This window comes from Coregonus clupeaformis, chromosome 24, assembly GCF_020615455.1.
Source record: "Coregonus clupeaformis isolate EN_2021a chromosome 24, ASM2061545v1, whole genome shotgun sequence".
NCBI lineage: Eukaryota > Metazoa > Chordata > Actinopteri > Salmoniformes > Salmonidae > Coregonus > Coregonus clupeaformis.
This window is the reverse complement of record NC_059215.1, coordinates 27,090,938-27,113,144: the sequence shown is the minus strand read 5'-3', so window position 1 is coordinate 27,113,144 and position 22,207 is coordinate 27,090,938. Positions and strand designations below refer to the sequence as shown.

Sequence of the window (22,207 nt, the reverse complement as noted above, 5' to 3'; positions counted from 1 at the left end):
GATCTTCGTGGGCTATACTCAGCCTTGTCTCAGGGTAGTTGATATCCCTCTAGTGGTGTGGGGGCTGTGCTTTGGCAAAGTGGGTGGGGTTATATCCTGCCTGGTTGGCCCTGTCCGGGGGTATCGTCGGAAGGGGCCACAGGGTCCCCCGACCCACCCCTGTCTCAGTCTCCAGTATCTATGCTGCAATAGTTCATGTTACATGGGGTCTTATCTGATGTCCTGTGTGAATTTAGTATGCTCCCTCTAATTATCTCTCTCTCTCCCTCAACTCCCGTAGGACCTGAGCCCTAGGATCATGCCTCAGGACTACCTGTCCTGATGACTCCTGGCTGTCCCCAGTCCACCTGGTCGTGCTGCTGCTCCAGTTTCAACTGTTCTGCCTGCGGCTAGGGAACCCTGACCTGTTCACCGGACGTGCTACCTTGTCCCGTACCTGCTGTTTTCGACTCTCTCTCTCTACCGCACCTTCTGTCTCGACCTCTGAAGAGGGAGAGGGAGGAGAAGAGAGGGAGGAGAGCAGATGATGGGAAAGAGAGATAAAATAATGAAGGGAGGCGAGAGCTACAGGATAGAGAGATGGAGAGAAAGAGAAGGAAAGCCGGACTTAGCAGGAATTGTGAGAACAGAGAAAAGAGGGAACAAGTAAGAGACAAAAGCGGATCAAGAATTACCCACGAAAAGAGAAGCTAAAGAGAAAGCTGGAGAGAGGAGAGCGAGGCCATAGGAAGGAAGAAGGAGATGGAGCAGTATTTTTAACCAGGCAGGTGAAAGAAAATGTGAGCAAAGGAAAGAGAGGATCAGTGATCATCCAAGGTCGAGTACGAACAACAACCTCATCCATAAGAATAATGTATTTTGATGAACTTTGATTTCTTACACCTTGCTGGTTGAGCAACAGGATGCCCTAAAATGGCTACTAACAACTAAAAAACAATATATTAAAATGAAACCAAAGTAAAACAGGGGCTTCGCTCCACTGATCCAAAATGTCCGCCAACAACTCAAAAACACCCGATCAAATAAAATGCAACAACATGAAACTGACCTTGCTGATTGAGCTGCAGGGTGCTCTTGCTCCACTGCGACAGCCCTACGATGGCCACCATCTTCGCTCCAAGGCTTGAGCGTCTCTTCTTGTTTCCGGCCAGCGTTCCCACCTCTCCCGGCCCACCGCCACTCCCGGGGCTCTTCTCCAGGCTGTACATGGCTCCCGAGATACTGGAGGACCGGACAACGTTCCCCACCACTGCCGCCCTCATCACGGAGAGACCGGGCATGCCGCCGTGGCCGGGACTGGGCACCTCCACAGAGCTGCTAAGCATCATGGCTGCTGGGCCGGAGGAGGACAGATAGGCTGGAGGGGGGGAGAGAGAGGAGAGAGGGGTTAGAGAAGAAGAAGAATAACTTTTATTAATCCATATGAGATGGACGTTTGTCTTCTGCTGTACCGAACTCCGCCGATATACAGACACATACACATAAACACACATTAGGTTGGAGACCCAAACGGAAAACTCATGTATTATAATATATATGCAGTACAAGTCAAACGTTTGGACACACCTACTCATTCAAGGGTTTTTCTTTATGTTTTACTATTTTCTACATTGTAGAATAATAGTAAAGACATCAAAACTATGAAAATAACACATATGGAATCATGTAGTAACCAAAAAAGTGTTAAAAAAGTCAAAATATATTTTATATTTGAGATTCTTCAAGTAGCCACCCTTTGCCTTGATGACTTTGCACTATCTTGGCATTCTCTCAACCAGCTTCATGAGGTAGTCACCTGGAATGCATTTCAATTAACAGGTGTGCCTTGTTAAAAGTTAATTTGTGGAATTTCTTTCCTTCTTAATGCGTTTGAGCCAATCAGTTGTGTTGTGACAAGATAGGGGTGGTATACAGAAGATAGCCCTATTTGGTAAAAGACCAAGTCCATATTATGGCAAGAACAGCTCAAATAAGCAAAGAGAAACGACAGTCCATCATTACTTTAAGACATGAAGGTCAGTCAATGCGACAAATTTCAAGAACTTTGAACGTTTCTTCAAGCACAGTCGCAAAAACCATCAAGCGCTATGATGAAACTGGCTCTCATGAGGATCGCCACAGGAAAGGAAGACCCAGAGTTACCTCTGCTGCAGAGGATAAGTTCATTAGAGTTAACTGCACCTCAGATTACCGCCCAAATAAATGCTTCACAGAGTTCAAGTAACAGACACATCTCAACATCAACTGTTCAGAGGAGACTGCGTGAATCAGGCCTTCATGGTCGAATTGCTGCAAAGAAACCACTACTAAAGGACACCAATAAGAAGAAGAGAATTGCTTGGGCCAAGAAACACGAGCAATGGACATTAGACCGGTGGAAATCTGTCCTTTGGTCTGATGAGTCCAAATGTGAGATTGTTGGTTCCAACCGCCGCATCTTTGTGAGACGCAGTAGGTGAACGGATGATCTCCGCATGTGTGGTTCCCACCGTGAAGCATGTAGGAGGAGGTGTTATGGTGTGGGGGTGCTTTGCTGGTGACACTGTCTGTGATTTATTTAGAATTCAAGGCACACTTAACCAGCATGGCTACCACAGCATTCTGCAGCGATACGCCATCCCATCTAGTTTGCGCTTAGTGGGACTATCATTTGTTTTTCAACAGGACAATGACCCAATACACCTCCAGGCTGTGTTAGGGCTATTAAACCAAGAAGGAGAGTGATGGAGTGCTGCATCAGATGACCTGGCCTCCACAATCACCCGACCTCAACCCAATTGAGATGGTTTGGGATGAGTTGGACCGCAGAGTGAAGGAAAAGCAGCCAACAAGTGCTCAGCATATGTGGGAACTCCTTCAAGACTGTTGGAAAAGCATTCCTCATGAAGCTGGTTGAGAGAATACCAAGATTGTGCAAAGCTGTCATCAAGGCAATGGGTGGCTGATTTGTTTAACACTTTTTTGGTTACTATATGATTCCAAATGTGTTATTTCATAGTTTTGATGTCTTCACTATTATTCTACAATGTAGAAAATAGTAAAAAAAAAAAAAAAAACTTTAATGTGTCTCCAAACTTTTGATTGGTAGTGTATATATATATATATATATATATATATATGTATGTATACAGTTGAAGTCGGAAGTTTACATACACTTAGGTTGGAGTCATTAAAACTCATTTTTCAACCTCTCCACAAATGTCTTGTTAACAAACTATAGTTTTGGCAAGTCGGTTAGGACATCTACTTTGTGCATGACACAAGTAATTATTCCAACAATTGTCTGCAGACAGATTATGTCGCTTATAATTCACTGTATCACAATTCCAGTGGGTCAGAAGATTACATACACTAAGTTGACTGTGCCTTTAAACAGCTTGGAAAATTCCAGAAAATGATGTCATGGCTTTAGAAGCTTCTGATAGGCTAATTGACATCATTTGGGTCAATTGGAGGTGTACCTGTGGATGTATTTCAAGGCCTACCTTCAAACTCAGTGCCTCTTTGCTTGACATCATGGGAAAATCAAAAGAAATCAGCCAAGACCTCAGATAAAAAATTGTCTGGTTCATCCTTGGGAGCAAATGTCCAAGTGCCTGAAGGTACCATGTTCATCTGTACAAACAATAGTACGCAAGTATAAACACCATGGGACCACGCAGCCGTCATACCGCTCAGAAAGGAGACGCGTTCTGTCTCCTAGAGATGAACGTACTTTGGTGCGAAAAGTGCAAATCAATCCCAGAACAACAGCAAAGGACCTTGTGAAGATGCTGGAGGAAACAGGTACAAAAGTATCTACAGTGGGGAGAACAAGTATTTGATACACTGCCGATTTTGCAGGTTTTCCTACTTACAAAGCATGTAGAGGTCTGTAATTTTTATCATAGGTACACTTCAACTGTACTTCAAAACAAAAATCTAGAAAATCACATTGTATGATTTTTAAGTAATTAATTTGCATTTTATTGCATGACATAAGTATTTGATACATTAGAAAAGCAGAACTTAATATTTGGTACAGAAACCTTTGTTTGCAATTACAGAGATCATACATTTCCTGTAGGTCTTGACCAGGTTTGCACACACTGCAGCAGGGATTTTGGCCCACTCCTCCATTCAGAACTTCTCCAGATCCTTCAGGTTTCGGGGCTGTCGCTGGGCAATACGGACTTTCAGCTCCCTCCAAAGATTTTCTATTTGGTTCAGGTCTGGAGGCTGGTGGCTAGGCCACTCCAGGACCTTGAGATGCTTCTTACGGAGCCACTCCTTAGTTGCCCTGGCTGTGTGTTTCGGGTCGTTGTCATGCTGGAAGACCCAGCCACGACCCATCTTCAATGCTCTTACTGAGGGAAGGAGGTTGTTGGCCAAGATCTCGCGATACATGGCCCCATCCATCCTCCCCTCAATACGGTGCAGTCGTCCTGTCCCCTTTGCAGAAAAGCATCCCCAAAGAATGATGTTTCCACCTCCATGCTTCACGGTTGGGATGGTGTTCTTGGGGTTGTACTCATCCTTCTTCTTCCTCCAAACACGGCGAGTGGAGTTTAGACCAAAAAGCTCTATTTTTGTCTCATCAGACCACATGACCTTCTCCCATTCCTCCTCTGGATCATCCAGATGGTCATTGGCAAACTTCAGACGGGCCTGGACATGCGCTGGCTTGAGCAGGGGGACCTTGCGTGCGCTGCAGGATTTTAATCCATGACGGCGTAGTGTGTTACTAATGGTTTTCTTTGAGACTGTGGTCCCAGCTCTCTTCAGGCCATTGACCAGGTCCTGCCGTGTAGTTCTGGGCTGATCCTTCACCTTCCTCATGATCATCGATGCCCCACGAGGTGAGATCTTGCATGGAGACCCAGACCGAGGATGATTGACCGTCATCTTGAACTTCTTCCATTTTCTAATAATTACGCCAACAGTTGTTGCCTTCTCACTAAGCTGCTTGCCTATTGTCCTGTAGCCCATCCCAGCCTTGTGCAGGTCTACAATTTTTTCCCTGATGTCCTTACACAGCTCTCTGTTCTTGGCCATTGTGGAGAGGTTGGAGTCTGTTTGATTGAGTGTGTGGACAGGTGTCTTTTATACAGGTAACGAGTTCAAACAGGTGCAGTTAATACAGGTAATGAGTGGAGAACAGGAGGGCTTCTTAAAGAAAAACGAACAGGTCTGTGAGAGCCGGAATTCTTACTGATTGGTAGGTGATCAAATACTTATGTCATGCAATAAAATGCAAATTAATTACTTAAAAATCATACAATGTGATTTTTTGGATTTTTGTTTTAGATTCCGTCTTGCACAGTTGAAGTGTACCTATGATAAAAAATTACAGACCTCTAAATGCTTTGTAAGTAGGAAAACCAGGAAAATCGGCAGTGTATCAAATACTTGTTCTCCCCACTGTATATCCACAGTAAAACGAGTCCTATATCAACATAACCTGAAAGGCCGCTCAGCAAGGAAGAAGCCACTGCTCCAAAACCGCCAATAAAAAGCCAGACTACGGTTTGCAACTGCACATGGGAACAAAGATCGTACTTTTTGGAGAAATGTCCTCTGGTCTGATGTAACAAAAATAGAACTGTTTGGCCATAATGACCTTCATTATGTTTGGAGGATAAAGGGGGTGGAACAAGGCCGAAGAACACCATCCCAACCGTGAAGCACGGGGTTGGCAGCATCATGCTGTGGGGGTGCTTTGCTTCAGGAGGGACTGGTGCACTTCACAAAATAAATGGCATCATGAGGAAGGGAAATGATATGGATATATTGAAGCAACATCTCAAGACATCAGTCAGGAAGTTATAGCTTGGTCGCAAATGGGTCTTCCAAATGGACAATGACCCCAAGCATACTTCCAAAGTTGTGGCAAAATGGCTTAAGGACAACAAAGTCAAGGTATTGGAGTGGCCATCACAAAGCCCTGACCTCAATCCTATAGAAGATTTGTGGGCAGAACTGAAAAAGTGTGTGCGAGCAAGGAGGCCTACAAACCTGACTCAGTTACACCAGCTCTGTCAGGAGAAATGGGCCAAAATTCACCCAACTTATTGTGGGAAGCTTGTGGAAGGCTACCCGAAACGTTTGACCCAAGTTAAACAATTTAAAGGCAATGCTACCAAATACTAATTGAGTGTATGTAAACTTCTGACCCACTGGGAATGTGATAAAAGAAATAAAAGCTGAAATAAATAATTCTCTCTACTATTATTCTGACATTTCACACTCTTAAAATAAAGTGGTGATCCTAACTGACCTAAGACAGGGAATTTTTACTAGGATTAAATGTCAGGAATTGTGAAAAACTGAGTTTAAATGTATTTGGCTAAGGTGTATGTAAACTTCCGACTTCAACTGTATATATACACACAGTATGTGTTAGATATAATTGAATTGCCAAAGCTACCTAGTTAATGTTAAATGTCGCATGCCAAATAATGTGTTGCTTGCTAGCTAGGTACACTACCGTTCAAAACTTTGGGGTCACTTAGAAATGTCCTTGTTTTTTAAAGAAAATCAATACTTTTGTCCATTAAAATAACATCAAATTGATCATAAATACAGTGTAGACATTGTTAATGTTGTAAATGGCTATTGTCAGAACGCTGCGTGTGGATGTGGTGCAGGGAATCAAGCGCAGGAACAAGGGTGTTCGTCAACAGACTTTAGTAAATCCAAACAGGAATGAGTCGCCAACCCAACCGGGTGGCACGAACAATTACGCACAACAACAACAGTGCGAAAACAAGAAAAAAACGCACGCAGTGCGAACTCTCAAATACAACGATAAGAGAGAGGAAACTCCTCAATGGCAACAGCTGACAATAATAATCACACATAACACCTGACCCAACACACGATAACTAAATAGGAAACAAAATCAAACACTAACAAGGGACAGGTGTACAACTAGACAAAACCAAACAAACATGAAACATCGAACGGTGGTAGCTAGTACTCCGGGGACGACGACCGCCGAAGCCTGCCCGAACAAGGAGAAGGAGCAGCCTCGGCCGAAACCATGACAGTATCCCCCCCTTGACGCGCGGCTCCAGCCGTGCGCCGATCCCGGCCTCGGGGACGACCAGGACGACGCGGAGCAGGGCGCGTGGGGATGACCCCGATGGAACTCGGTCAGCAGGGACAGGTCTAATATGTCCCTCCTCGGCACCCAGCACCGCTCCTCCGGGCCGTACCCCTCCCACTCCACGAGATATTGGAGACCCCCATCCGGCGTCTCGAATCAAGGATGGACCTCACAGTGTACGCCGGAGCCCCCTCGATGTCCAACGGGCGGAGGAATCTCCTCTATCTCATAATCCTGGAGTGGACCAGCTACCACCGGCCTGAGGAGAGACACATGAAACGAGGGGTTAATATTCCTGTAATCAATAGGCAGTTCTAACCTGTAACACACCTCGTTCAACCTCCTCAGGACTTTAAATGGCCCCCACAAACCGCCTCGACCCAGCTTCCGGCAGGGCAGGCGGAGGGGCAGGTTTCTGGTCGAGAGCCAGACTCGATCTCCAGGTGCGTACACAGGCCCCTCACTGCGGTGGAGATCGGCGCTCGTCTTATGCCGACGGATGGCCCGCTGCAGATGAACGTGGGCAGCGTTCCACGTCTCCTCCGAGCGCCGCACCCACTCATCCACCGCAGGGGCCTCGATCTGGCTCTCGTGCCAAGGTGCCAGAACCGGCTGGTACCCTAACACACACTGGAAAGGGGTTAGTTGGGTGGAGGAGTGGCGGAGAGAGTTCTGCGCCATCTCGGCCCACGGAACGTATCTCGCCCACTCCTCCGGCCGGTCCTGGCAATAAGACCTCAGAAACCTCCCCACATCCTGGTTGACACGTTCAACCTGCCCATTACTCTCCGGGTGGTAACCCGAGGTAAGGCTCACCGAAACCCCCAACCGTTCCATAAACGCTCTCCACACTCTGGAGGTGAACTGGGGGCCTCGATCAGACACTATATCCTTGGGTACCCCGTAATGCCGGAAGACATGGGTAAACAGAGACTCAGCGGTCTGTAGGGCAGTAGGTAGACCCGGCATGGGTAGGAGACGACAGGCCTTCGAGAACCGATCCACAACGACCAGGATGGTAGTATTCCCCTGTGAGAGGGGAAGGTCTGTAACAAAATCCACCGAGAGGTGGGACCAGGGTCGTTGTGGAACGGGCAGGGGTTGTAGCTACCCCTGGGCAAATGTCTGGGCGCCTTACACTGGGCACACACCGAACAGGAGGAGACATAAATCCTCACATCCCTGGCTAACGTTGGCCACCAGTACTTAGTGCTAAGGCAGTGAACTGTCCGGCCGATACCTGGATGTCCAGAGGAGGGGGACGTATGAGCCCAATAAATGAGGCGATCGCGTACCTCGAGCGGAACGTATGTCCGACCCACAGGACACTGGGGAGGACTTGGGTCGGTGCGTAACGCCCGCTCGATCTCGGCATCGACCTCCCATACCACCGGTGCAACCAGACACGACTTCGGTAGTATGGGAGTGGGCTCAACGGACCTCTCCTCCGTGTCATATCGCAGAGACAGGGCATCTGCCTTCCCGTTCTGGGACCCAGGGATGTAAGTGATTTTAAACACAAACCGGGCTAGAAACATAGTCCAGCGGGCCTGGCGAGGATTCAGTCTCCTAGCTGCCCGGATGTATTCCAGGTTACGGTGGTCAGTTAGAATGAGGAAAGGGTGTTGAGCCCCCTCAAGCCAATGCCTCCACACCTTTAGGGCCTGTACCACGGCTAACAGCTCCCTGTCCCCTACGTCATAATTCCGCTCCGCCGGACTGAGCTTCTTAGAATAAAAAGCACAGGGGCGGAGTTTAGGTGGTGTGCCAGACCGTTGTGAGAGAACGGCCCCAATACCAGCCTCGGACGCGTCTACCTCTACCTGGAAAGGTAAAGCGGGATCCGGATGCTCCAACACCGGCGCTGAGGTAAACAGGTCCTTCAGTCTCCCAAAAGCCCTGTCCGCCTCAGCTGACCACTGCAAGCGCACCGGACCCCCCTTCAACAGAGACGTAATGGGAGCTGCCACCTGTCCAAAACCCCCGGATAAACCTCCGGTAATAATTCGCAAAGCCCAAGAACTGTTGCACCTCTTTCACAGTGGTTGGGGTTTGCCAATTACGCACAGCTGACACCCGGTCAACCTCCATCTTCACCCCTGACGCAGACAATTGATAACCCAAAAAGGAGACCGACTTCTGAAAGAACAGACATTTCTCCGCCTTGACATATAGGTCATGCTCCAACAGCCTCCTCAACACTCGGCGCACCAGGGCTACATGCTCAGATCGGGTAGAACTGTACACCAGAATATCGTCTATGTACACGACTACTCCCTGCCCCTGCATGTCCCGGAAAATCTCATCTACAAAGGATTGGAAGACTGAGGGAGCATTCATTAACCCATATGGCATGACGAGATACTCGTAATGACCGGAGGTCGTGCTAAACGCTGTCTTCCATTCATCGCCCTCTCTAATGCGCACCAAGTTATATGCGCTCCTAAGATCCAATTTTGTGAAGAACTGAGCACCGTGTAATGACTCCGTCATAGTCGCAATCAGAGGAAGTGGATAGCTGTACTTCACTGTAATCTGATTGAGACCGCGGTAATCAATACACGGGCGCAGACCTCCATCTTTTTTATTCACAAAAAAGAAGCTTGAGGAAGCGGGTGAAGTGGAGGCCCGTATGTATCCCTGTCTCAGAGACTCGGCGATGTAAGTTTCCATTGCCTTCCTCTCCTCTTGGGACAAGGGATACACATGGCTCCGCGGAGGGCTGCTCCTGACTGGAGATCTATCGCACAATCCCCCCTGTCTATGAGGCGGCAGCTGCGCCACCCTAGTCTTACTGAACACCAGTTTCAAATCCTCATACTCAGGGGGAATCTGCAGTGCTGGCATTAGATTCGGACTCTCCACCGAGGTCGCCCCTATGGAAACACCCAGACACAGCCCCACACACTGAGCAGACCACCCTGTAAGAGCTTTCTCTCGCCACGAAATAGTAGGGTCATGGGTAATTAACCAGGGAAGCCCCAGCACCACCGGATACGCAGGAGAGTCAATCAGATAGAGCTGAATCGTCTCCTCATGACCCCCCTGCGTCACCATCTTAAGAGGCGCTGTGACCTCCCTAATCAACCCAGATCCTAACGGACGGCTATCTAGGGCATGTACAGGGAAAGGCTTATCAACGGGACGGAGGGGAATCCCTAACTTTACACAGAACTGGCGATCTACAAAATTCCCAGCTGCGCCTGAATCTACCAGCGCCTTATGCTGGGAACGAGGTGCAACCTGTGGAAAACAAACAGGCAAGGTTAGGTGAACGACAGAAAGCTCTGGGTAAGTAGGGCACCTACTCACCTGGGAGGACTCCCCAATGCCTGGCCTGACCTCACCCCCACCAGGGGACCTTCCCCAACACCTAGCCGCGGTGTGCCCTCCACGGCCACAGTTGGTGCAGGGAACGGCCCCCCTCGGGTTCCTACTCCTCCGTTCCCTAGCGCCAGCACCTCCGAGCTCCATAGGGCTCGGCTCGGAGGTGCTGGAAGGTGGAATGGGCAACCCCCACCCGGGACGTCCACGGGTAGCGAGCAGGGTGTCCAGCCGAATGGCCATGTCGACCAGTTGGTCAAACGACAACGTGGTATCCCTGCACGCCAACTCTCTCTGGACATCCTCCCGGAGGCTGCAGCGGAAGTGGTCTATGAGGGCCCGCTCATTCCACCCTGCATCTGCCGCTAGAGTCCGGAACTCCAACGCAAAAGCCTGTGCGCTCCTCATCCCCTGTCGGAGGTAGAACAGACGCTCCCCCGCCGCCTTCCCCTCCGGTGGATGGTCAAACACGGCACGGAAGCGGCGGGAGAACTCCGCGTAGGTAACAGTAGCGGCGTCTATTCTCCTCCATTCGGCGTTGGCCCACTCCAACGCCTTGCCGGTGAGACAGGAGATGAGGGCGGAGACGCTCTCGTGTCCCAAGGGAGCCGGGTGTACGGTGGCGAGGTAGAGCTCCACTTGCAGCAAGAACCCTTGACACCCGGCAGCGGAGCCGTCGTACGCCCTCGGGAGGGAGAGCCGAATCCCGCTGGGTTCCGGAAGGGGGACAGGAGGACTGACCGATGGGGATGGTCCGGTAGGTGGGGGCGTGGGTACCCCGCTGGTCTCCCATCGGTGGAGAGTGTTCATCACCTGATCCAGGGCGTGACCGATCTGGTTGATCCTGTCCTCCTGCCCACGAAGACGGTCTTCCATAATGTCCGTTGGCGCGGCTGCTCCTGCTGATTCCATAGTGTGATGTGTGATTCTGTCAGAACGCTGCGTGTGGATGTGGTGCAGGGAATCAAGCGCAGGAACAAGGGTGTTCGTCAACAGACTTTAGTAAATCCAAACAGGAATGAGTCGCCAACCCAACCGGGTGGCACAAACAATTACGCACAACAACAACAGTGCGAAAACAAGAAAAAAACGCACGCAGTGCGAACTCTCAAATACAACGATAAGAGAGAGGAAACTCCTCAATGGCAACAGCTGACAATAATAATCACACATAACACCTGACCCAACACACGATAACTAAATAGGAAACAAAATCAAACACTAACAAGGGACAGGTGTACAACTAGACAAAACCAAACAAACATGAAACATCGAACGGTGGTAGCTAGTACTCCGGGGACGACGACCGCCGAAGCCTGCCCGAACAAGGAGAAGGAGCAGCCTCGGCCGAAACCGTGACAGCTATTGTAGCTGGAAACTGCTGATTTTTTATGGAATATCTACATAGGCATACAGAGGCCCATTATCAGCAACCATCAGTCCTGTGTTCCAATGGCACGTTGTGTTTGCTAATCCAAGTTTATCATTTTAAAAGGCTAATTGATCATTAGAAAACCCTTTTGTAATTATGTTAGCACAGCTGAAAACTGTTGTGCTGATTAAAGAAGCAATAAAACTGGCCTTCTTGAGACTAGTTGAGTCTCTGGAGCATCAGCAATTGTGGGTTCGATTATAGGCTCAAAATGGCCAGAAACAAAGAACTTTCTTCTGAAACTCGTCAGTCTATTCTTGTTCTGAGAAATGAAGGCTATTCCATGCGAGAAATTGCCAAGAAACTGAAGATCTCGTACAATGCTGTGTACTACTCCCTTCACAGAACAGCGCAAACTGGCTCTAACCAGAAGTTAGTGGGAGGCCCCGGTGCACAACTGAGCAAGAGGACAAATACATTAGAGTGTCTAGTTTGAGAAACAGATGCCTCACAGTTCCTCAACTGGCAGCTTCATTAAATAGTACCCGCAAAACACCAGTCTCAACGTCAACAGTGAAGTGGCGACTCCGGGATGCTGACCTTCTAGGCAGAGTCGCAAAGAAAAATTCCAATGTCTGTGTTCTTTTGCCAATTTTTAATTGGCCAGTCCGAGATATGTCATCAATGTCTCAAACAAACAAACATGGACACATAGAGTGTATTTGTACACAAACTGTTCATACGAGTTAGTATAGGCTCTGAGAGAACACACATCATCAGACAGGAGGTTTTTTGAAATGTCAGGTCTGGCCTGATGCTGTCCAGTTGGCTGGTATTTTGTCTTCAGTGTTATTTTTGAAGACTTTTTCTCAGTTTGACCTTAAAAACTGACAGATGATAACCTATAGAGCCGACCGTCACAGTAGGGGGCAAGTTCTAGGACGAATACACAGGCGCGAGCACACACACACACACACACACACATATACGCACACACACATACGCGCGTGCACACACACACACACACACACACACACACACACACACACATGCATGCACACACACGCACACACAGATCAAAACTGTCCACCGCTTTCTCGCAGAGACTTTATAGAGGATTTTTTCATATTGGGGTGGTTGCCTGCAAAGTTGTTTCCGTGGATCACAAAAAGCTAAGATGACACGAGCTGAATGAAATGTAAAAGGCTTAAATAAAAAAGCTTGCAGTACGCTCAGTGCTCTTTTTTCAGAGAGATACGCTTGTTTTTCTGAGAAATCTTCTAAAAAGAACAGGAATTTCACATTAATATGAAAATTCAGGGGATTCAATTAGATGGATTCCCTACACATCTACTCCACATTTTCAAAGTGAAAGAAAGTTCTAGAAAAACTTTGCTGAAGCAACTTTGTTTGTTTTTTATTTGGCTTCCATTGCAGCTGTAAATCATTTTCAATAAGATTCTAACAACGTTACACAACTCTTATGGCAACATACACTGAGTGTACAAAACATTAAAGACACCTGCCGTTTTGAATGACAGACTGACCAGCTAAATCCAGGTGAAAACTATGATCCCTTATTGATATCACTTGTTAAATCCACTTCAATCAGTGTAGATGAAGGGGAGGAGACAGGTTAAACTCAATATTAAGAAGGTGTTCCTAATGTATTGTATACTCAGTGTATCTTACGTCTATATTGTTTAATGTCCTCTGGATTCTAAAAGAATGATGACGAGTTCAACGGCGAGCCTGTCAGTCAGCCTTCATTCTCTCACAGCGTCCAGCCTAGCTGACGCAATGCTATTTTCCTGATTTATGACGGTATCCAGATTTTCATATTGTCCTTTTCTCACCCCGGGATTTACGGTATAACCGGTTTAGAATACAAGTGGGTGCCAAAAAAAAAAGATTTTTTTTTTTTTAAAGCCCATTGGGCGTCTATTACCAGATGTAATAGCGAATTTGCATGGAGGCTGCTAGCTACATATGCTAACGAACGCAAACGAAAATAAACAAATTACAAATACGGGCTCATATAGTTCTACATACTGGATAGGTAGGAGCTACTGAATGTCATTTTTTTGGTGAGTTTGGACATTTACAAGCGAATGTGAATGAGAGACATTGCGCAAATGAACAACGTTATGAGGTATGCTCGTCTGAAGGAAGAACAGTACAGGCTCTGGAGCAGCATGTGGACACGCTGTGTCTATGTGGAGTCTGGAGTCGCTAGGGCAACGAGCCTGCTCTGCTCGGAGAAGAGGTGGGGAGGAGCAGACGAGCCGAGAACAGAGAGGAGAGAAAAACACAAGGAAATCAAGATAGCACTGGCAGCCGTACAGATAACTCATCCAACAGGCTTCGACTTCTCAAACAAGGCAGAAAGCTAACACAATATGATGCCCCGTCCACCTTTATTAATTCAGCCACTTACTTAGATAGCAAGTTAAACTAGGAGTCGTGTTAACGCACAATTCAGCGTTTTTCACGCAGAAAAAATAAACAAAAAATAAACGCATTAACAAATATCTTGCTGCGTTTTGTAAACACAGGTCTATTCTTCTTATTCTAATTGAATCTAAACTCGGATGCCCAGTCAGCGCTCGGACTGATGTGGAGCTACTTTTCTCTGGTTCTTATCTTGGTGTAGCCTGCCTATGTTTCTCCAGTAAAATGCAAGATTAACTTTAAGGAAAACATTAGGAAATGTACAGTAGCTGGCTACATTCTTTCTATGATAGGCCTAAACATTATAAATATGATGGCCATGCATGTTTTTGATATAAATATCATTTTTTCATTGTAAGCTCATTTACTTGCGTGGCTGCCAGCCAAATAGCGTCGCACTTCTGTTGAAGTTATTTTTCTGCCGAATGTGTTGCACTAATGTATTTTCTGTGGCGCAGTGGTCTAAGGCACTGCATTGCTGTGCCACTAGAGATCCTGGTTCGAATCCTGTCGTAGCAGGCCGCGACCGGGAGGCCCATGGGGCGGCGCGCAATTGGCCCAGGGTAGGGGAGGGAATGGCCGGCAGGGATATGGCGTTTGCAATGCCAGGGTTGTGGGTTCGATTCCCACGGGGGGCCAGTATGAAAAAATTAATAAATAATGTATGCACTCACTAACTGTAAGTTGCTCTGGATAAGAGCGTCTGCTAAATGACTAAAATGTAAAAATGAAAACTACAGTTGCACGTCCCTGGTTACTCTATTGAAGCAAACAAACACTGTTGACGTTCAATATAAAACACAACCCCTGTCAATATACAGCTGGATACACCTGCTCCTGCTTTCTCCTGTTGTGCTATTTACAAACAAACACGTGACTGACTCAACTGTGCAGTAATATAATGTGAAATAAGAAGTCGATCTGCTTTACCTCCTAACGCATTGCACAAGTGGACTGCAGGTATTTACTTAAAAAATAGCTACAAATACTAAAATGTTTTGAAAAACTTCAAATAAATAGTTTCAACGGTATTGAAGGTGTTGAAAAACCATTCCGCGTCTATTTCCAAATACCCCAGTATACGGTATATACGCCAATACCTTTTGTCTTACGTTATAAATCATCAAAAATCATCCTCTTTCCACCTCTCCTCTCCTCTCCTCTCCTCAATAGGGAATATAGAGGTACATAAGTGTTGTTGAGATAGAATATAGGGAATACAGAGTGTGGCATACAGCAGGTCAGCCACCAGGGGGAGACTCGTCGAGGCCTGGTAACAGATGGAGTATACATCACGAGGCGGTGGCTCCATCTGCTGGACGTGCCAGGTCTCGACGGGCACCCCGGACAGGACTAATTGGGGCTGATTGGGAGCTGGTGAGTAATTAAGGGCGGATTGTCTCACCAGCTGTGCAAGGCCCATAAAGCTGCCAGAAGGGCAGAGGACTGGGGGAAGTAAGGTAACTTCCGTGTAGTTGGAGACGGTATCCTGGAGAGGATCTCATGGGGGAGACCTAACCTTTTCTTTTGATTATTTTATTAATAAACACCCTTGAAACCGAGCTAATCACACTCTGTCCGTGTCTGATCTGTGTAAACGTCTTGACCCAACCCCCTGATCTGCCACAAGTGGTGGAGAATACGGGCATCTTGATAACGTGGTCAGATCAGGGTTGACGTTTACACAGCATCAGCATGGACGAGTTGATAGCTCAGTTCGTCCGGCCCAACAGGCCCAACAAGCACAACAGGCGGTTCAGGAACGAACGCTGGAGGAACAGCGACTACAAAACGTCCGCCTCGTGGAGGAAGTCAGGAAGCTGCAAGGAGGAGCATCTCCTGAATCCCCATTCAAACCAGTTTTTAATCAAGCTAACGGAAGACGATGACATTGAAACATACCTCTGTACGTTTGAACGGACAGCGCTACGGGAAGGATGGCCAAGGCCGAAGTGGGCAAGTCTGCTGGCCCCGTTCCTCTCTGGGAATGCCCAAAAGGCGTATTGGGACCTGAACGACGAACAGGCGGCTAACTATGACGGACTCAAACGAGAGATACGCAGCCGCTACGGGTACAGCCTGGCCCATCGAGCTCAACGGTTCCACGACTGGAGGTTCGTATCCGAGGCATCTCCCCGAGCCCATATGAGCGGCCTTCTGCGCGTCACCAGGGCATAGCTCCTAACCGACGTATCCACCCTCTCCCTCCTCGACAAAGTGATCCTGGAACGCTTCGTACGGGCGCTACCCCACGACATGAAGAGGGCAGCGAGCCTATGAGCGCCCCAGACCTTGGAGGGCCTCCTGGAAGCAGTGGAGATGCATCAGAACACTCAGGCCCTACTCAGGGGGAGCCCGGGACGAGTCGGCGACCGGGGCGAGGGGACGGAAGGACAACCCCACCGCGGTGTACCCCGAACCGACAGTCGGCAGGGCCGTAGAGAGACGGCTGTGGAAGGGCCGACCCGCCACCGACGACCCCAGGTAGATGGAGACCAACGGAGGTGTTTTGAGTGTGGCGCCCGGGGGCACATTGCCTGGAATTGCCCTGCTCGAGAGGAGTCGATGCCATCAGCTAGCACCGGAGGCCAGGTGGGTCACGCGTGAACTATGTCACCTCCTGTTGGGCACACCATGAATCAACTGCATGGTCCCGATGAAGGTTGACGGACACGACACGGAAGCGCTATTAGACTCCGGAAGCATGGTTACGCTCGTAACCACGAGCCTGCTGAACCAGGAGACCGAACGGGGTGACACAAAGCGGTATCCCGCCGTATAGACCAACATTGTGACACCACAAGGGAGCTGCCAGATGATGGTGGGTGCAGTACCAGAGCTGCCGGTACCTATCCTAGTGGGATGGGATTGTCCACTGTTCGCGGCCCTATGGGGGCACGAGTTGGAAAAAAAGATAAGAGCCAGCCGAAGAAGAGAGCGGGGACGACCCCTCACCTGTGCGGCCAGGACACCATCGGTTAACCAACCTGACTCTACGGGTCCGGAGTCGGAGTGGGAGGGGGAGCTGGAACCCGGACCAGCCTCCCCCTTCTCAATTTCGAGGGGCCAGTCGAGACCCCCGTTGGGGGCCAACTGAGGAGACAATTCGGGACGGCCCAGGATCCGAATTTGAAAGCTGCCGCAGCCCAAGTGATAGCGGTGGATGGACAGCTACTTCCGGGGGTGAGTGACTGGCGATACCCCCATTTCCAAATTAAGAATAACCTTTTGTATCAGATGTCGCGCAGGGGGAACTTCGAGAGGTATTGTTGCTGCCCCGACGGTACGTAGGAACCGTTCTTCAGCTGGCCCACACCCACCTGTTGGGGGCACACCTGGGAATGGAGAAGACCCGGGAACGGGTCGCCGCCCGGTTCCACTGGCTCAGGATGAGGAGGGCCGTGGAAGACTACTGTCGCAGCTGCCCGGAGTGTCAACTCACTGCCCCGAAAGCACACTTCCGAATCCCTCTGGTCCCCATGCCAATCATCGGGGTGCCCTTTGAACGCATCAAATAAAATTAAAATAAAATTAAAATAAAATTTTGCGCTGAATACAACAGGTGCAGACATTACAGTGAAATGCTTACTTACAGCCCTTAACCAACAGTGCATTTATTTTTAACAAAAAAAGTAAGAATAAAACAACAACAAAAAATAGTGTTGAGAAAAAAAGAGCAGAAGTAAAATAAAATAACAGTAGGGAAGCTATATATACAGGGGGGTACCGGTGCAGAGTCAATGTGCGGGGGAACCGGCTAGTTGAGGTAGTTGAAGTAATATGTACATGTGGGTAGAGTTAAAGTGACTGCGAATAAATAATTAACAGAGTAGCAGCAGCTTGAAAGGATGGGGTGGGGGGGCAGTGCAAATAGTTCGGGTAGCCATGATTAGCTGTTCAGGAGTCTTATGGCTTGGGGGTAGAAGCTGTTGAGAAGTCTTTTGGACCTAGACTTGGCACTCCGGTACCGCTTGCCGTGCGGTAGCAGAGAGAACAGTCTATGTCTAGGGTGGCTGGAGTCTTTGACAACTTTGAGGGCCTTCCTCTGACACCGCCTGGTATAGAGGTCCTGGATGGCAGGAAGCTTGGCCCCAGTGATGTACTGGGCCGTACGCACTACCCTCTGTAGTGCCTTGCGGTCGGAGGCGAAGCAGTTGCCATACCAGGCAGTGATGCAACCAGTCAGGATGCTCTCGATGGTGCAGCTGTAGACATTTTTGAGGATCTGAGGACCCATGCCGAATATTTTCAGTCTCCTGAGGGGGAATAGGCTTTGTCGTGCGCTCTTCACGACTGTCTTGGTGTGTTTGGACCATGATAGTTCGTTCGTGATGTGGACACCAAGGAACTTGAAGCTCTCAACTTGTTCCACTACAGCCCCGTCGATGAGAATGGGGGCGTGCTCAGTCCTCTTTTTTTTCCTGTAGGCCACAATCATCTCCTTTGTCTTGGTCACGTTGAGAGAGAGAGGTTGTTATCCTGGCACCACACGGCCAGGTCTCTGACCTCCTCCCTATAGGCTGTCTCATCGTTGTCGGTGATCAGGCCTACCACTGTTGTGTCTTTGGCAAACTTAATGATGGTGTTGGAGTCGTGCCTGGCCATGCAGTCATGGGTGAACAGGGAGTACAGGAGGGGACTGAGCACGCACCCCTGAGGGGCCCCCGTGTTGAGGATCAGTGTGGCAGATGTGTTGTTACCTACCCTTACCAACTGGGGGCGGCCCGTCAGGAAGTCTAGGATCCAGTTGCAGAGGGAGGTGTTTAGTCCCAGGATCCTTAGCTTAGTGATGAGCTTCGAGGGCACTATGGTGTTGAATGCTGAGCTGTAGTCAATGAATAGCATTCTCACGTAGGTGTTCCTCTTGTCCAGGTGGGAAAGGGCAGTGTGGAGTGCAATAGAGATTGCATCATCTGTGGATCTGTTGGGGCGGTATGCAAATTGGAGTGGGTCTAGGGTTTCTGGGATAATGGTGTTGATGTGAGCCATGACCAGCCTTTCAAAGCACTTCATGGCTACAGACGTCAGTGCTACGGGTCGGTAGTCATTTAGGCAGGTTATCTTAGTGTCCTTGGGTACGGGGACTATGGTGGTCTGCTTGAAACATGTTGGTATTACAGACTCAGTCAGGGACATGTTGAAAATGTCAGTGAAGACACTTGCCAGTTGGTCAGCACATGCTCGGAGTACACGTCCTGGTAATCCGTCTGGCCCTGCGGCCTTGTGAATGTTGACCTGCTTAAAAGTCTTACTCACATCGGCTACGGAGAGCGTGATCACATAGTCATCCGGAGCAGCTGGTGCTCTCATGCATGCTTCAGTGTTGCTTGCCTCGAAGCGAGCATAGAAGTGGTTTAGCTTGTCTGGTAGGCTTGTGTCACTGGGAAGCTCGCGGCTGTACTTCCCTTTGTAGTTGTAATAGTTTTCAAGCCCTGCCACATCCGACGAGCGTCAGAGCCGGTGTAGTACGATTCAATCTTAGTCCTGTATTGACTCTTTGCCTGTTTGATGGTTCGTCGGAGGGCATAGCGGGATTTCTTATAAGCGTCCGGGTTAGAGTCCCGCTCCTTGAAAGCGGCAGCTCTACCCTTTAGCTCAGTGCGGATGTTTCCTGTAATCCATGGCTTCTGGTTGGGGTTCGTACGGTCACTGAGGGGACGACGGCATTGATGCACTTATTGATGAAGCCAGTGACTGATGTGGTGTACTCCTCAATGCTATCTGAAGAATCCCGGAACATGTTCCAGTCTGTGCTAGCAAAACAGTCCTATAGCTTAGCATCTGCGTCATCTGACCACTTTGTCACTGGTGCTTCCTGCTTTAGTTTTTGCTTAAAGGTGGTCTAGAGTTTTTTTTCCTCTGGTTGCACATTTAACATGCTGGTAGAAATTAGGTAGAACGGATTTAAGTTTCCCTGCATTAAAGTCCCCGGCCACTAGGAGCGCTGCCTCTGGATGAGCATTTTCCTGTTGACTTATGGCCTTATGGTCTTAGTGCCAGCATTGGTTTGTGGTGGTAAATAGACAGCTACGAAAAATATAGATGAAAACTCTCTTGGTAAATAGTGTGGTCTACAGCTTATCATTAGATACTCTACCTCAGGCGAGCAAAACCTCGAGACTTCCTTAGTATTAGATTTTATGCACCAGCTGTTGTTTACAAATATACAGTGGGGAAAAAAAGTATTTAGTCAGCCACCAATTGTGCAAGTTCTCCCACTTAAAAAGATGAGAGGCCTGTAATTTTCATCATAGGTACACGTCAACTATGACAGACAAAATGAGAAAAATTTATCCAGAAAATCACATTGTAGGATTTTTAATGAATTTATTTGCAAATTATGGTGGAAAATAAGTATTTGGTCAATAACAAAAGTTTCTCAATACTTTGTTATATACCCTTTGTTGGCAATGACACAGGTCAAACGTTTTCTGTAAGTCTTCACAAGGTTTTCACACACTGTTGCTGGTATTTTGGCCCATTCCTCCATGCAGATCTCCTCTAGAGCAGTGATGTTTTGGGGCTGTCGCTGGGCAACACAGACTTTCAACTCCCTCCAAAGATTTTCTATTGGGTTCAGGTCTGGAGACTGGCTAGGCCACTCCAGGACCTTGAAATGCTTCTTACGAAGCCACTCCTTCGTTGCCCGGGCGGTGTGTTTGGGATCATTGTCATGCTGAAAGACCCAGCCACGTTTCATCTTCAATGCCCTTGCTGATGGAAGGAGGTTTTCACTCAAGATCTCACGATACATGGCCCCATTAATTCTTTCCTTTACACGGATCAGTCGTCCTGGTCCCTTTGCAGAAAAACAGCCCCAAAGCATGATGTTTCCACCCCCATGCTTCACAGTAGGTATGGTGTTCTTTGGATGCAACTCAGCATTCTTTGTCCTCCAAACACGACGAGTTGAGTTTTTACCAAAAAGTTCTATTTTGGTTTCATCTGACCATATGACATTCTCCCAATCCTCTTCTGGATCATCCAAATGCACTCTAGCAAACTTCAGACGGGCCTGGACATATACTGGCTTAAGCAGGGGGACACGTCTGGCACTGCAGGATTTGAGTCCCTGGCGGCATAGTGTGTTACTGATGGTAGGCTTTGTTACTTTGGTCCCAGCTCTCTGCAGGTCATTCACTAGGTCCCCCTGTGTGGTTCTGGGATTTTTGCTCACCGTTCTTGTGATCATTTTGACCCCACGGGGTGAGATCTTGCGTGGAGCCCCAGATCGAGGGAGATTATCAGTGGTCTTGTATGTCTTCCATTTCCTAATAATTGCTCCCACAGTTGATTTCTTCAAACCAAGCTGCTTACCTATTGCAGATTCAGTCTTCCCAGCCTGGTGCAGGTCTACAATTTTGTTTCTGGTGTCCTTTGACAGCTCTTTGGTCTTGGCCATAGTGGAGTTTGGAGTGTGACTGTTTGAGGTTGTGGACAGGTGTCTTTTATACTGATAACAAGTTCAAACAGGTGCCATTAATACAGGTAACGAGTGGAGGACAGAGGAGCCTCTTAAAGAAGAAGTTACAGGTCTGTGAGAGCCAGAAATCTTGCTTGTTTGTAGGTGACCAAATACTTATTTTCCACCATAATTTGCAAATAAATTCATTAAAAATCCTACAATGTGATTTTCTACATATTTTTTTCTCAATTTGTCTGTCATAGTTGACGTGTACCTATGATGAAAATTACAGGCCTATCTCATCTTTTTAAGTGGGAGAATTTGCACAATTGGTGGCTGACTAAATACTTTTTTCCCCCACTGTACATAGACCGCCACCCCTTGTCTTACCGGAGTCAGTCGTTCTATCCTGCCAATGTAGCGTATAGCCCGCTAGCTGTATGTTGCCCATGTCGTCGTTCAGCCACGACTTGGTGAAACATAAGATATTACAGTTTTTAATGTCCCGTTGGTAGGATAAGCGTAATCGTAGGTCATCTAATTTATTTTCCAATGATTGAACATTGGA

The 22,207-nt window shown here is 48.1% G+C and overlaps 1 protein-coding gene across 1 annotated transcript in view; it reads right to left on the bottom strand.

The window, feature by feature from the left end:
• Positions 1-22,207, bottom strand: part of LOC121557190 (regulating synaptic membrane exocytosis protein 3-like) — a 123,351-nt gene that overhangs the window by 85,691 nt on the left and 15,453 nt on the right. The window contains exon 2 of the mRNA XM_041871027.2: positions 1,049-1,357. Coding sequence (XP_041726961.2) covers positions 1,049-1,328 — 280 coding nt within the window. The 5' untranslated portion in view covers positions 1,329-1,357. The remainder of the gene's footprint in view (positions 1-1,048; positions 1,358-22,207) is intronic.